General features: G+C 45.9%; 1 protein-coding gene across 1 annotated transcript; it reads left to right on the top strand.

Annotated features, from left to right (window-relative positions):
- Window positions 1–992: 992 nt before the first annotated feature.
- Window positions 993–11260, top strand: Slc35g2 (solute carrier family 35 member G2). The gene is made up of 2 exons (XM_048334981.1): window positions 993–1073; window positions 9859–11260. Exon 2 carries the CDS (start codon window positions 9877–9879, stop codon window positions 11113–11115), a length of 1239 nt encoding a protein of 412 aa, XP_048190938.1. The 5' UTR covers window positions 993–1073; window positions 9859–9876; the 3' UTR covers window positions 11116–11260.
- Window positions 11261–13385: the final 2125 nt, after the last annotated feature.

Here is a 13385-nt window from a genome sequence, read left to right as displayed (position 1 = left end):
AAACAACTTGCAAATGCTGGGGCGGGAATTCAAACCTCAACGGCTCCAATTCCTTGGTAGAGAGACTCTTTTCTTGGTCTTCAAGCCCCAGGACAGGTGTGGGTGGGGGTGTCCTGTTTGTGTCCTGCTCTGAAGTAGTGCTCATGGAAAGGAGACCCCTGGGCTACGGAGCTGGAGATGTAAGCAGGCACCCAGTGTCAGACCTCAGGAATGGGCCTTCCGTGAGAAATATGGAGGATGGGGGAAGGGGAGCCCCCCAAAAACACAAGAGAGGATTCTCCAAAGTGGCAAGAGCCAAGGAGCAGTCAGCCCAGTGCCACAATGTTCTTCCATGTTTCCCTCCTGTATCAAGGGTATGACGTAGCACTGTGCTCTAGTTCTTTGTTTCTTCCTTCTTCCCTCCCTCCCTCCTTTCCTTCCTCTTTCTCTCTCTCTCTCTCTCTTTTTTTTTTTTTTTGCCAGTCCTGGACCTTGAACTCAGGGCCTGAGCACCATCCCTGGCTTCTTTGTGCTCAAGGCTAGCCCTCTGCCACTTGAGCCACAGCGCCACTTCCGGCTTTTTCTATGTATATGTGGTGCTGAGGAATCGAACCCAGAGCTTCATGAATGCGAGGCAAGCACTTTACCTCTAGGCCATATTCCCAGCCTCTCTCTCTCCTTCTCTCTCTATTTCCCTCTTTCCTTCTTCCCCTTTCTTTTCTTTTTTCTTTTTTGCCAGTCCTGGGGCTTGAACTTAGGGCCTGGTCTTTAGCTCAAGGCTCCTGCTCTACCACTTGAACCACAGCTCCACTTCCAGCTTTTTTTTCCCCCCACTGGTAATTGGAGCTGGTATTAAACCGTGATCTCAGCCTCCTGAGTAGCTAGGATTTACGGGCATGGGCCACTGGCACTCAGCTTTGTCTTCTATATCTAAAGAAGGAATATTGCTTTCGTGAGGAGCCTTTTCAGTTGAAATTCTGGAAGATGGGTAATGGTATCTACTGTACTGTTTTAGCGCTGACTGCATTTCCTGGTCCCGAAGATCAGAAAGCTGTGCATGTTTTTGGAGAACAGCATGAGATCCATCTGCTCAGGTCAGATTTTTCCACATTAACATGAAGATTTATGGGGTGATAACTTATGTCAGTACAGCCAAGGATAATTCTGTTATATTTTTCTCTGCCATGTGGAATATACATTATATTTTTGGGTAGTCACAAAAATATAGTAATAGAAACACACACATACACAGAATTCTTTCAAGTGCTATAATAAAGACATTCCCCTCACTTTGTAAAATCTTTCACCTCTGTTTTGTTTGGGTAGCATCTACTCATATTTTCTCTGTAATACTCTGTTTATCCACAGTTTTCCTTCCCACACATGCCACGCTACAGTTGGCTTTTGGAGAAACTATTCTTGTCTGACTAAAATACAGAGTAATGATTTTTTTTTTCCCTCCGATAAAGATAGGTCCCCCCCCCCGACAATAAAGTAAATTCATACACACACATATATGTATAGATATACGTTTGGAAGGAAAGAAGAAAAGTATGGAATAATCCAAATTCCACCATCTACAAATGTGTGTGTATTTTTATGTAGACAGAATCACACCAGAAATACTCTTTGTTTTTTTTTCCTTTTGTGCCAGTCTTAGGTTGAACTCAGGGCTTGGGGGCTGTCTCTGCACTTCTTTTGCTCAAGGCTAGTGCTCCATTGCTTTGAACCACAATGCCCCTTCCAGTTTTCTAGTGGTTAATTGGCGATCAGAGTCTCACGGACTTTCCTACCTGATCCTCACATTTCAGCCTCCTGAGTAGCTGGGATTACAGGTGTGAGCCCCCAGGACTGGGCACAAATACTCTGTTGTAGCTTTCTTTTTATTCAGCAATACCATATGCAGATTGATTGATTTAATTTATTTTTTGGTGCTGGTCCTGGGGCTGAACTCATTGCCTGGCTGTTCTTGAGCTTTTTTTTTCTTCTTTTTTTCTCAAGGCTGGTTCTCTACCACTTGAGCCACAGCACCACTTCTGGCTTTTTCTATCTATGCGGTGCTGAGGAATCGAACCCAGGGCTTCATGTATGCGAGGCAAACACACTACGCCTAGGCCATATTCCCAGCCCCATCTGGTTGCCTTTCTTAAGGGCCTTGTCCTTTTTCCACTTTTTAAACGTATCTTTGAGTTGGTGTGTACAAAGGGCTTTCAGTAGAGCTTGTCCGTTGGCTAGTACAACGCATCTTGATTCATGTCACCCTTTCCATTATTGTGTCCATCTCTCCCGACCCATCCCCCCAAGTTACCAGTTCCATTGTCCTATGTGCACGTGGGATATTGAGACTGCATTCACCCATTCTTCCTCTCTTCTTCTGGGTCTTCATTGGTTTGGGGAGGGCGGTACTGGGCTTTGACCTGAGCGCCTGACTCTCCCTAGGTGGGTGGGTTTCCCACGGAACCTTCTGTGTATCTTTCCTGAGGATCTGGGATGAAAGGAGCTTGACCGACATGCTCAGCTTTTTTTCTGTTGAGATAGAGGGTCTTTCCAGAACCTTCTTTCTTTCTTTTGACCAGAATGACAGGCCTGAGTCCCCAGTGTTCAGCTCTTCAGTGATTTTAATGAAATCTAGTGAAGGGGAAGTGGTGACTGGGTGGTAATTTTGGTCAATGATGCCCGCCCATCATGTGAAGAATCGGTTATGATGGAGCCAAAGCCAACGTGTAACACGTCAAAGGATGTGTCATAACATTTTCATAAGCCTTGCTTTCCCGGAGGGATTTCAGACTTGGCTTCTACTTAGATTAAAACACACACACACACACACACACACACACCCCAAAAAAACAAAAACCAGTGCAAACATGAGCAGGTGGTGTGTGGATTACTGCAGGGATTGGGAATAGGCTGTTGATCCTGGGGGGTTCCTTTCTTCTTTGGGGAATGTTGCAGATCAGAGAGAGAGAGAAGGGCTTCTTTGAACCCCGCTGGGAGGTATGTTTGATACTCTCTCTCTCTCTTGCTCTCTCTCTCTGCTAAAAGTTAGGTAAATGATAAGCCACTAAGAAGAACAAGCATATTGGAAGAATCCAAGAATGTCTTTTACATTTAACTAGCATCTAATCTAATTGGTGATTTGAGTATGTAGCTGTACCTACACACACACACACACACACACACACACACACACACACACACACACACACAGAGTCATGTGTGGCGGACCCTGTGGCTCAAACCTGTCATCCTAGCTACTCAGGAGGCTGAGATCTGAGGATCTCAGTTGGAAGCCAGGGCAGGAAAAGTCCTTAAGACTCTTATCTCCAATTAACCATCAAAAAGCGGAGTTGGAGCTGTGGCTCAAGCAGTAGAGCACTAGCCTTGGGCAAAAAGAAAAAGCTCAGGCCCTGAGTTCAAGTCCTCATACCAGCATGTGTATGTATGTGAACACACACACACACACACACACACACACACACACACGTGTACCCACACAAAAGACGATCAAAAGGGCAAAAGGTCATTCTATTCTTGCTCCTTTCCTCCCGGTTGGCTACTCTACCCCAGTCACCCGGTTTAGCTGAATAGAAAGGTGCTGATTCTAGGCAAACTGGTAATGCTTTAAAACACTGCTTTACATCCCCACCCAGCCCCCCACCCCACCCCCGCCAACCAGGCAATTAGACAGTTCATGCTAGAGGATACCTCTGTGTTTCTTGAGGATGACGTGTTTGCTGCCAATTGGTAAAAGCACTACTTTGGCGATTCGAAAAGCTCTTTCCTGGGAGGGGAAGTGTCGGTTAAAAGTGGTGAGAGTCTTGCATTCCGGCACATTCTTCAGCTGCCAGCTGGCACCTTCGCCACGGTGCCAGAATGGATTTCAGCATGTCACAACAGAAACTGCTGTCTTCCAAATCAGGCCTCATCGCCTCCACACCAGCCGAATCAGCCTACTTGTTTGAAAACTACCACCCAAGGCCTCATTTAACCTTTGTTGTTGTTGTTGTTCTTCCTTCTTGGTATCTGTGGGTTCCTGACGTCGGGGGGCTGGTGGCTTCTGCCTGTCATCCTGGCTACTCAGGACGCTGACATCTGAAGATCCTGATTGGAAACCAGCCCAGGCAGGAAAGTCGCCTAGGCTTTGTCTCCAATGAGCCAGCAAAAAGCAACAAGTAGAGCCGTGGCTCAAGTGGTAGAGCGCTAGCTTTGAGCATAAGAAGCTCAGGGACAGTGCCCAGGCCCTGAGTTCAAGACCCAGGACTGACAAGAGAAAAAGAAAAAGAAAACTATTCTAGGGCTAGGGGTAGCAGACAGTAGCTGGGTATTTATATTTGAGAATGTCCAGGGTTCTGGTTTTGATCCCAAGTGCAAAACAAAACATGTTGTAGAATATTATTGTACAACATATTTAATCACATGGAAAAGTGCTTATAAGAAGTTCTAAGTGGAAAAGTTATAAAATAGGATATAATGTTGAAACTTTTTTTTCCCCTGTCACTCATGGAGCTTGAACTCAGGGCCTGGGCACTGTCCCTGAGCTTTTTGTTGTTCAAGGTTGAGAATCTCACAGACTTCTTATCTGGGCTGGTTTTGAACCACAGTCCTCAGTTCTCAGCCTTCTGAGTAGATAGGATTCTAGGCATGAGTCACCGGTTCCTAGATGAAACTGTATTTTAAAATGAAAAATCCTTGAAGATAGTGATTACTTTTTGCATAGTAGGTTATAAGTAGTTTTCTCTGCTTTCCAGCATTCCTGGAATTTTACTACAATAATTGTATATTCTTTTTGTAACCAGAATAAACACAATTTTATGATTTAGGAGTGTTTGTGTATATAGGCTGGTATTGGGGCTTGAACTCAGAGCCTTATGCTAATTTGGCTTTTTTTTTTTTTTAGCTCAGCACGCTACCACTTGAACCCCATCTTCACTTCTGGCTTTTTGATGGGTAATTAGGGATAAGAGTCTCATGGGCTTTTCTGTCCTGGCTGGTTTTGAACCTTGATCCTCAAATCTCAGCCTCCTGAGTAGCTAGGATGACTGGAGAGAGCGGTCCATCGGTCCTACGGATCCTGAGTCAGCTGCTTGCTCTGTGTAGGCCTTGAGGCTGTGCCCTTAGGCAGGTCCTGATACAGTACACTGGCAGATTCTAGGAAGCAGGAAACTGGCAACTGAAATTCAACCTGGGATCCCGCAAGCTGGGTATTCGCCAGTGTCCCCCATAATTGATTGAGAATGGTTTAATTTAGAAAAGCAGATGCAGATTAGTTCAGGAACTGTTCAGTTAGCTATGCCCGAGGAAGTCTGGGAGACCTCACAGCAGAAACCTTGCCAAAGATGGAGAAGCTCAACACACAAAGTTTCTTTCTCACCGTTTCGTTTTTTTGAAATGGGACTAGAGCTCACTGGTGGTTTGTGTTCATTGGCAGATACCCTACCACCTGAATCACGCCTCCAAACCTTCCTTTTTTACTTTTATCTTTTTTTTTTTTTTTTTTGGCCAGTCCTGGGCCTTGGACTCAGGGCCTGAGTACTGTTCCTGGCTTCTTCTTGCTCAAGGCTAGCACTCTGCCACTTGAGCCACAGCGCCACTTCTGGCCATTTTCTGTATATGTGGTGCTGGGGAATCGAACCCAGGGCCTCATGTATATGAGGCAAGCACTCTTGCCACTAGGCCATATCCCCAGCCCCAGCTCTTCTTTTTTTTTTTTTTTTTCTGCTTAATTGGAGATAAATGTCTCACAGTCTTTTTTGCCTGGATTGCTTCACAACCAGAGCTCAGCCTCCCAAGTAGTTAGGGTTACAGGCATGAACCAGCAGCAGCTGGCTTATAAATTTTCTTACTAGCCAAATGGTGATATTATTAAGGAGTCTGGAATGTCTTTAACGGATCAAGTTGCGTATTTGTGTGACTGGTCATCGGAGTCTATTATTTATATCACTTATGCACTTTGTTCTTACCCAAATTTGCTTCACTTAAAAAAAATGCCCCCGTCCCAACGATGCATTGATTGATTTCAATACCCGTCTTACATTAACGAATGCGCTCGGTGCTCCAAATTCCTTGAGTGAAAAAAAAAAAATCTAAGGGAGAGTGCCCAGGCCCTGAGTTCAAGCCCCAGCATTAGCACACACGTGCGTGTGCACGCACACACAAATAGAACTACTGGAAACATCTCAATAAAGATGAAAAAGCAAGTGGTAGAAGAGGTCAGGGAGAGCCTGTTTCTAAAGATAGAAATCAGATTGGCCTTAAAAAGGTGAGCTGTGTTTTGAGCAGAAGGAAAGTTGGCAGAAGGGAGGTGGAGGGAAATGAAAGGTACACAGAGAAGACACAGCCTGGTTGCTTAGAGCACCTTGTGGCCCTGCTAAGCTGAGGATTAATCACAGCTATTATTAGGCAGCCAATGAGGAGCGAGGTAGGAAAGTTGAAATTTGATATGGAGTCGGTTCCCAAAGAATCCTAGGTCCTTTTATTCCCCTCAAGTTTTAGCAAGGATCTAGTTTATTTTAACGGTATCAAGTAGAGAGAAATAGAAAAGAAAAGAAAAAAAAAGAAGCCAAGTGTTGGTTGGTGGCTCACACCTATAATCTTAGGTACTCAGGAAATCTGAGGATCACAGTTCCAAGCCAGCCAGGGTAGGAAAGGTTGTGAAACTTTTATCCCCAATTAACCACCAAAAAGCCGAAAGTGTGGCTTAAGTGGTAGAGCGCTAGCCTTGAGCACAAAAGCTCAGTGACAGTACCCAAGCCTTGAGTTTAAGCTCTAGGACCAGGGTAGGGAGGGAGAGGGGAGAGGGGAGAGAGGAGAGGGGAGGGGGGCAGAAAGAGAGAGAGAGAGAAAACGCCATGTTTTGCTCTCTGCTAAGGAATTGGGATTAAGGACTCCACGAACTCTAGGTTTTTCAATGGGGAAAGCTTGAGGGCAGTGTTTGCTTTGACTTGGGGGTGGGGGTCTTGAACTCAGGGCCTAGGTGCTGTCTCTTAGCTTTTTCACTCAAGGTCAGCACTGTACCACTTGAGTCACAGCACCCCTTCTGGATTCTGGGTGGTTAATTGGTGATAAGAGCCTTATAACTTTCCTGCCTGGGCTGGCCTTGCACCTTGATCCTCTAATCTCAGCCTCTTGATGATCTAGCATGTCAGGCATGAGCCAGTGGCACTTGGCTGTTTTGAATCTTTTTTTTCTTTTGGCCAGTCCTGGGCCTTGGACTCAGGGCCTGAGCACTGTCCCTGGCTTCTTCTTGCTCAAGGCTAGCACTCTGCCACTTGAGTCACAGTGCCACTTCTGGCCATTTTCTGTATATGTGGTGCTGGGGAATCGAACCCAGGGCTTCATGTATACGAGGCAAGCTCTCTTGCCACTAGGCCATATTCCCAGCTCCTTGAATCTTTTAAAAACAGGCTAATGTTACAGTGATATAATATGGCCAGTTTCAGAGAACTGGGGTTGATGAGGGTAGTTTGGATGTGAGCACAATATTCGACATCAGAATTCGCAATATCCAGAATCATAAAGTTAAATGGCATAATAACAATAATAAAAGAAAACATGAGAAATACTTCAAAGACAATAACAATAATAATTGATGACCAAATGGGAGTTTGATGGCAGAAAGAACAATTCAAGACTACTCCTAGAACTAGGCCCAGGTGGCTCACGCCTGTCATCCTAGCTACTCAGGAGGCTGAGACCTGAGGATCATGGTTCAAAGCTAGCCCAGGCTTTGCCCATGAGACTCTTATCTCCAATACACCACCAGAAAACTGGAAGTGGCACTGTGCCTCAAAGCGGTAGAGCTCTAACCTTGAGCAAAAAGAGCTTAGGGACAGTGCTCAGGCCCTGAGTTCAAGCCTAAGAACTACAGAAAACAAAAAGACAATTCCTTGGTGCCTAGTGAGGGGAAGAGATGGCAATGGATCCCACAACATAAGGGGGTAAGGGGAGGAAAATGTTTTAAGCTGAAGCATGCCTGGAAGTGGAACTGCCCCCATAAGCCTTTGGGAGCTGAAGACTATTCAGCTTTGCCTGGGAGGACTGCTCGGGCAGGGTCTGACCGGCAGGGAGGCCCGTGGACTGTTAGTAGCTGAAGGGGTGGCGTGCCTTGTAGAAAAGGCAGCGGTAAATAGAAGCCAACAGTTGGCTGTCCAGATGGTGTCAGGGAACAGAATTGCCTTGGATTTCTGGGCCACGGTTTAAGAGGTTTGGCAAGAAACCAAGAAGTCAAGAGTCAAAAAAAAAAAAAATACTCTTTCTCTTCTCCCATTTCTCTCTCTCTCTCTCTCTCTCTCTTCCCTTTTGGGGGGTGGGTGGGAATAAGGGAGAGGAATCACTAGATCACAGGGAAGAATTGTTCATATTTCTTTCATCTGTTCCTTAAAAAAAAAAAAAAGCTCCAAACAAGAGTGGTTTTTTTCCCCCCTAGTTTTTTTTTTGTTGTTTCCTTTTCATCTTGTTTATCTGTCTGTCTTTGGGTGGATAAGGAGGGGACACAGAAATGGAGGGACTAAAGTTTAAAAAAAATGCAGCAATGAATGACCACCAATGACAGGTTCACTATTAGAAGGCAAAGTTGTTTGTAAGTTACAAAAGAAAGGTATATTATTGCGTCTTAAAAAAATGCAGCAATGGTACTCACGAGACACTGTGTTGAAAATAAACTATACATCTTGTGGGTGGGGATGGGAGAGAGCAAGGGAAGGGGGATATTGTCCAAAAAGAAATGTACTCATTACCTGGTTTATATAACTAACTCCTCTGTATGTCATCTTTATAATAATTATTATTTTTAAACAGCATAACATTTTTCCTATTCAACAATATATAGCTGGCACTGGAGACTCAAGTCTATAATCCTGAGATGTGAAAATCACAGTTCAAAGCCAGCCCAAGCAAGGAGGAAAATCCATGAGACTCTTGTCTCCAATTCTAATGCCCCACAAAAAGTTGGAAGTAGGGCTGGGGATATAGCCTAGTGGCAAGAGTGCCTGCCTCATATACATGAGGCCCTGGGTTCGATTCTCCAGCACCACATATACAGAAAATGGCCAGAAGTGGCGCTGTGGCTCAAGTGGCAGAGTGCTAGCCTTGAGCAAAAAGAAGCCAGGGACAGTGCTCAGGCCCTGAGTCCAAGCCCGGGACTGGCCAAAAAAAAAAAAGTTGGAAGTAGAGCTGTGGCTCAAGTGACAGAGCAACAACCTTGAATGAAACAGCTAAAAGACAGTGGCCAGGCCCTGAGTTCAAGCCCGGGTAGCAGCACAGACACACACAGACACACAAACACACACTATACGTTTCTGTGTCATTGTTACATTGTCGTTTGAATTTTTTAAAAATTATTTTTATTTTAGGAGTGCCTTTTTAAAGATTAAAAAAAAAAACCCAGGGTGTCAAGATGAGAAATAAAATTGAGAGTTCAAGCCCCATGACTGACCAAAAAGAAAAGAAAAAGTTGACTCTGACCAAGGATGAACAGAATGAGAGGTGGCTGAAGAGATGGGGTGAATACTTTGTGGTTGGTGGTGGTGTCGGGGTTTGAACTCGAGGTCTGAGTGCTGTCCCTGGGCTCTTTTTGGTGAAGGCTAGCAATTCCACCACTTCTTCTGATTTTCTGGTGGTTCATTGGAGATAAGAGGCTCATGGACATTCCTGCCTGGACTCGTTTTGAACTGCGATCCTCAGATCTCAGTCTCCTGAGTAGCTAGGATGCCAGGCGGGAGCCACCGGTGCCGAGAATATAAACTCTTTTACATTCTCCACCTTTGTGACAATCTCTCTTTTCTATCATTAAGTTGGAGCACAGTACTATAATGGAAGTTGAGTCTCCCATAGTAGTCTGAACATACACATTTAGCTTTATTATTATTTTTCTTTAAACAGACTTGATTATCTGAAAAAATGGATGCTTCTCAAGCCAAACAACACCCAGTGAAGAAACGGGTGAAAATACACCCCAACACGGAGATGGTGAAATATACTTCTCATTATCCCCAGCCGGGAGATGACAGCTACGAAGAAATCAATGAAGACTATGGGAATTTTCTGGAAGAAAACCCCAAGAAAGGGCTACTGAGTGAAATAAGAAAGAAAGGAAGAACTTTCTTTGGAACCATAGATCCTCAGCCTGTCTCCACAGAAGACCCAAGGACCAATGAGATGGGCCGATTCCAGTACCTGGCAGAAAAGAACATCTTCCAGTCTCGAAAAATGTGGGTCGTGTTGTTTGGGTCTGCGTTAGCCCATGGCTCTGTGGCCCTCATTACCAGGCTTGTCTCCGATCGCTCGAAAGTTCCATCCTTAGAGCTCATTTTCATCCGTTCCGTCTTGCAGGTCTTATCCGTGTTAGTCGTATGTTACTACCAGGAGGCCCCCTTTGGGCCCAGGGGGTACAGGTTACGCCTCTTCTTTTATGGGGTATGCAATGTCATCTCCATCACCTGCGCCTACACGTCGTTTTCCATTGTCCCCCCCAGCAATGGGACCATCATGTGGAGAGCCACCACGACCGTCTTCAGCGCCATCTTGGCCTTTTTACTCATTGATGAGAAGATGGCTTGTGTGGACATGGCCACCGTGGTTTGCAGCATCGTGGGGGTGTGTCTCGTCATGATCCCCAACATTGCGGATGAGGACAATTCTTTGCTGAACGCCTGGAAGGAAGCCTTCGGGTACACCATGACAGTCATGGCTGGAATGACCACGGCTCTTTCGATGATCGTATACAGATCCATCCGAGAGAAGATCAGCATGTGGACCGCCCTGTTTACGTTCGGTTGGACCGGGACCATCTGGGGGCTGTCTACCATGTTCCTTCTTCAAGAACCCATCATCCCGTTAGATGGAGAAACATGGAGTTATCTCCTCGCGATCTGTGTCTGCTCCACCGTCGCATTCTTAGGGGTGTATTACGCCTTGGACAAATTCCATCCTGCTCTGGTCAGCACGGTCCAGCATTTGGAGATTGTGGTAGCCATGGTCTTGCAGCTGGTTGTGTTACATATATTTCCCAGCGTGTATGATGTCTTCGGAGGGGTGATCATTATGATTAGCGTGTTTGTCCTTGCCGGCTATAAGCTTTACTGGAGGGATTTAAAAAGGGAAGATTATCAGGAAATACTAGAATCTCCCATTAAATGAACATAGGTTTCCTATTGTCTGGTTAATGTCCACTTAATTAATATTCACACTGCCATTTTAAGGTTTATCTGTAAAGGTCTTTTGTGTTATATAATTGACAAAGTGCTATATAATATATAATGAAATATATGCAGATGCAGAAAAATATTCTAGTCTTAATATATTCGAGGATAAATATTAAATATGAGATTATGTCATGAATCTCGTGTCTGAAGTTATTATTTTTTCCTTTCTTTTTTTTTTTTTGGCCATTCCTGGGCCTTGGACCCTGATCAGGGCCTGAGCACTGTCCCTGGCTTCTTCCCGCTCAAGGCTAGCACTTTGCCACCTGAGCCACAGCGCCCCTTCTGGCCGTTTTCCATATATGTGGTGCTGGGGAATCGAACCGAGAGCTTCATGTGTAGGAGGCAAGCACTCTTGCCACTAGGCCATATTCCCAGCCCTCGTGTCTGAAGTTATTAACTAAAGATAGTTGTGGGAAAGGAAGAATGTCAGATTCTATCACTAAAGAACAAAAGAGGGGGTAGGCGGGGAAAAATGAGGGAGGAGGTAACAGGTTGGATAAGAAATGAACTCACTGCCTTACATATGAAACTGTAACCCCTTTGTACTTCACTTTGACAATAAAGAAAAAAAAAGGCAAAAAAAGAACAAACGAAAGATTTGCCAGGCACCAGTGGTTCATGCTTATAATCCTGGCCTGTATTCAGGAAGCTGCGAACTGGAGGACTGAGGTTTGAAACCAGCTTTGGCAGAAGAGTCCATCCCTAGAATAACCAGCAAAAAGCTAGATTGGTTGCATGGCTTATGTGACAAGAGTTCCAGCTGAGGGCTGGGGATATGGCCTAGTGGCAAGAGAGCTTGCCTCGTATACATGAGGCCCTGGGTTCGATTTCCCAGCACGAGATATACAGAAAACGGCCAGAAGTGGCGCTGTGGCTCAAGTGGCAGAGTGCTAGCCTTGAGCAAAAGGAAGCCAGGGACAGTGCTCAGGCCCTGAGTTCAAGGCCCAGGACTGGCCAAAAAAGAAAAAAAAGAGTTCCAGCTGAGTAAGCGAGCTCAAACCGGTTCAGGGCCCTGAGTTCACATCTCATATCTCAGTACAAAACAACAACAACAACAAAAAACGTGAGACTTGAGATTGGTTGCGTGTGATGGTATGTGATGTTACATGCCTATAATTAAGGCAGGTCACACCTTGGAGACCAGTATAGATTACACAGTGGGTTCCAAGCCAGTGAGGGCTATAGAGTGAGACCCCCCCCAAGTCAAAAACAAATAAATGAGCACCTACATAAGCAACACCAACTAAAAAAGCACACAAGGCCTGAAGAGTTTCAGATCAAATTTCCGCCATCTTCCAAGTTCTAACATTTTTAAGCTGGGCACTGGTGGTTCACGCCTGCAATCGTGGGAATGTGGTTCGAAAGCCAACCTGGACAAGCATGGAAAAAGCCCCAAGTGGCGCTGTGGCTCAAGTGGTATTGTGCTGCCCCGGGCTTGAGCAAGAGCAGGCTCAGGGACAGTGTGTGTGGGGGGCCCTGAGTTCAAGTTCCTGGACAAGCGAACAAACAAAAGCAAAGTTCCAAACTTTGGGGATGGTTAGGTCCATTGCTCTACACATGTTCAACAACAACCACATCCTCCCCACCCCCCCCCCCCCAAACCCTTCAATATCCCAAATCGTCCCCGGGTGAAAAGTATACTATAGGATTTAAAAAAAAAGAAAAAAGAAAAATGTTGAGCACTCAGCCTTCGTTTTGTAATCGGGTTGGCAGTGAACATGACCACCAAACGCAGACATGTAGAGAGGGGTGTGCCCAGTATAGGAACTTGAACTGACTTGGCCAGGTGGGGGTGACCCGGAGGTGATGGGGAGAGGAAGAGGGAAGCCCCCCCTCCCCATCCCCCCCCCCGCCATTCTTCTCCTTTTGGTTCAGATGGGGGGGGGGTGTCAGGTCATTTGTGTTTCCCACCAAGTAGTGACCCTAACCCAGCAGTTCCCTCAAGGAGGCCAAGAGGAGGAGGTCGGGTACCTGGGGGTGGGGATGGGGGTAGGGGTGGGGGGGGATGGGAGTAGGGGGGTGGGGGGTGGACAGAGCAAGCTCCAAGGTAGGCAGGCACTGGCCTGGTAAATGAAACCCCCCCCCAAAGGCCGGCCTTACAGGAGGACTCACACTTGTCATCCAGGCCCGAGATCTGAGGGTCTCCTGGTTCGAAGCCAGCCCCCCCTCCCCCCGACCGGACCGGACAGTTGAGGGAGACTCTTG

The sequence above is a fragment of the Perognathus longimembris genome, chromosome 26, assembly GCF_023159225.1.
Source record: "Perognathus longimembris pacificus isolate PPM17 chromosome 26, ASM2315922v1, whole genome shotgun sequence".
Classification (NCBI taxonomy): domain Eukaryota; kingdom Metazoa; phylum Chordata; class Mammalia; order Rodentia; family Heteromyidae; genus Perognathus; species Perognathus longimembris.
Note: the sequence above shows the minus strand (reverse complement) of the source record. Positions and strands in the feature narration are given on the sequence as shown.

Coding starts and splice junctions, on each gene's coding strand:
- Slc35g2 (XM_048334981.1), top strand. CDS start 9,877: ATGGATGCTTCTCAAGCCAAACAACACCCAGTGAAGAAACGGGTGAAA.